This window comes from Entamoeba histolytica, genomic scaffold (genome assembly GCF_000208925.1).
Source record: "Entamoeba histolytica HM-1:IMSS scf_1104750517061 genomic scaffold, whole genome shotgun sequence".
Classification (NCBI taxonomy): Eukaryota; Evosea; order Mastigamoebida; family Endamoebidae; genus Entamoeba; species Entamoeba histolytica.
In genome coordinates, this window is record NW_001914867.1 from 162,867 (window position 1) to 165,291 (window position 2,425).

The following is a 2,425-nucleotide window of genomic DNA, read 5'->3' on the forward strand; positions in this document are numbered from 1 at the left end:
TTCTTACTCTTTTTCCCTTTTTAAAAACTTACTTCATTCCTTCTCATTCTCACTCTACTAAATTAAAAATTGGTATCTCTTTATCTGACGCTTATAGTGGAAATACTATCAAAAGGACTATAAAACGGAATGTTCAATGTCCAGTATGTAATGGAAGTGGTGCTGCACATTCACATGCCATTCATAAATGCTCAAAATGTGGGGGAAAGGGGGTGGTTAAGGAAAATCTAAGAATGGGATTATTTACCTATGAACATTTAATTACTTGTCCCATTTGTGGAGGAAGTGGAAATGAAATCACAGAAAAATGTGAGAAATGTAATGGTAGTGGAAGAGTGTCTGAAACCACCGAATTTAATATTACCATTCCTAAAGGTAGTAAAACGGGGGATATTCTCAAAATAAAAAATATGGGTGAAATGGGTAGTACGCTTCTTTTATTATTAACTGTTAATGACGAAGAGAAGAACTTTAAACGTCAAGGCGATGACTTATTAACTAACCTAACAATTACTTTGAAAGATGCACTCTTAGGATTTAAAAAACAAATCCCCCACTTAGATGGTCATCAAATATCCATTGAACAAAACGGAGTCACAAGTGATGGTCAAATTATTCGAATCAAAGGTGAAGGGATGAAAAAGAACTTTTTATTTAATGGGGATTGTTTAATTTCTATCCACGTTGATATGCATTCAATATCTCCTGATCAAGCACTGAAAATAGCTAAAGTATTAAATCAAACTAATTAATTCATTGTCCATCCATCTCTTTTTCATTCATTTGTAATGTTAATCAATGGTTTAATTAATGAATTTTTGGTTTAGAGTTGTAAATCTTTTTTTAAAGAAAGTTTATAAATTGCAAGTAGACAATATATATTCAAGAAACTTGAATGACTCATTCTTAATACAAAAGTTAATTTTACCAGACTTAGTTGTTTCTTTGTATAATTAAAAAAAATAGTTGTAATTTAACCAGATACTATCATCCAGTATCTGGTTATAAAAAACAACTAATACTCTAAAATAAAATTTCATTTATGTAAAAATATCCAATATGGAAGTCGCACTTGTTTTTTCCTGATAGAAAATAATATCTTACATAAGAAATAAAGGATTAACAACTAAAAACTTATAAATTAAAGTACAAATTTTGTTTATAAGTTGTTACATGTATATTATGTCTTGCACCTCCAAAAAGCATTTATTTTTATTAGTTTGTGTTAGTTTGTTTCTAATATTTGAAGATTTTGTTTTTTGAGAGAAGACTATCAAGAAAATCAATATCTCATCAATATTTGAGATTTTATAAAATAATTTTTATGTTTTATGAAAGGACAAATAAAAACGAAAATTTTACTCCTTTATATTCTCAAAAGACAATATTGAGACTTACAATCCAAGAATAAAATTTCACAACTTAGTTGAGACTTAAAAGTTAACAAACACAATAACTTCAAGAGCGTACTGCTACTTAAACAAAAAAACATCCATACATAGCACATAAAAGTAATGAGAGAGAAGGTAAATGATTTTTGTTCTACGTTATTCATATCATTGCCTTACTATTCGGTTTCTCAGCTAATAAGCCAATCGCTTATTAGTGATTGGTAGATATAAACAAATTAAAACGAGATAGAAGATAATTTAAAGAAAGAAATTTCAAAAAAGGATGATGAACTTTTTTATTTATTTTCAGTTTATTAAATGGAAATACCTGATGGTGTTTGTAAAGAATTAAATCAAGAACTTACTGTTCTTTCTGAAGACCAATTAAAAACACAATGTGAAAATATTGTGCAAGAAATTTGTAATGGAGATGAAATGGATAGTAGAAGTGATACGTTATATGAGTGTATTTGCCTTGTCTTTTTGGAAGGAGCAAAAAATGATATTGAAAAGGATCAATTTATGGAAGTATTAGAAGCAAACGAAATTGGGAATAAACAGAAAAGAAGTGTTTTAGCAGAGATATATGATTTGCATAAGGAGGTGCTTAGGAATATCTTAAAAGAAACAACAACAATATTAACAAAGATTATAGGAGTGAGTTGGAAATTAGACTTTTTTGTTCGTCCTGAGCATAAAGAAATTAGTCCTGTCTTTCTTGTTACACTTAAAACAAAAGAACAAAACAATGAGGGGAAACTTGACTTTGTTTGCACACATGAAGAAATGGAAGATTTGATTACCAAATTAAAAGATGCACAACAACAAATTGAACGATCAGCAAGTCATGTTTAACAAGAATGTAATTTTTGTGTTATTGAGTTTATTTTATGTTATTAAAGAAAAAATAAAAATGATAAAAACTTCAAGAGAAAAAAAGAAAAAGAACTTAAAACAAATTAACCATTAAATAAGTATGGAAAGCCTTATTAAGGATTTAAATAAACAAAAAGAAACTAAAAAGGAAAGAGTGA

At 28.0% G+C, this 2,425-nt stretch overlaps 2 protein-coding genes across 2 annotated transcripts; both read left to right on the forward strand.

Annotated features, from left to right (window-relative positions):
• Nucleotides 1–233: 233 nt before the first annotated feature.
• Nucleotides 234–752, forward strand: EHI_049990 (chaperone proteinDNAJ, putative; the record flags this gene model as incomplete). Its single annotated transcript, XM_001913397.1, has 1 exon — nucleotides 234–752. The coding sequence occupies one exon, from the start codon at nucleotides 234–236 to the stop codon at nucleotides 750–752; it is 519 nt and encodes a 172-aa protein (XP_001913432.1).
• Nucleotides 753–1,698: 946 nt separating this feature from the next.
• EHI_050000 (uncharacterized protein) lies at nucleotides 1,699–2,276 on the forward strand. The gene has a single exon (XM_648707.2). The coding sequence runs from the start codon at nucleotides 1,710–1,712 to the stop codon at nucleotides 2,244–2,246; it is 537 nt and encodes a 178-aa protein (XP_653799.1). The 5' UTR covers nucleotides 1,699–1,709; the 3' UTR covers nucleotides 2,247–2,276.
• The last annotated feature ends 149 nt before the right edge of the window (nucleotides 2,277–2,425 follow it).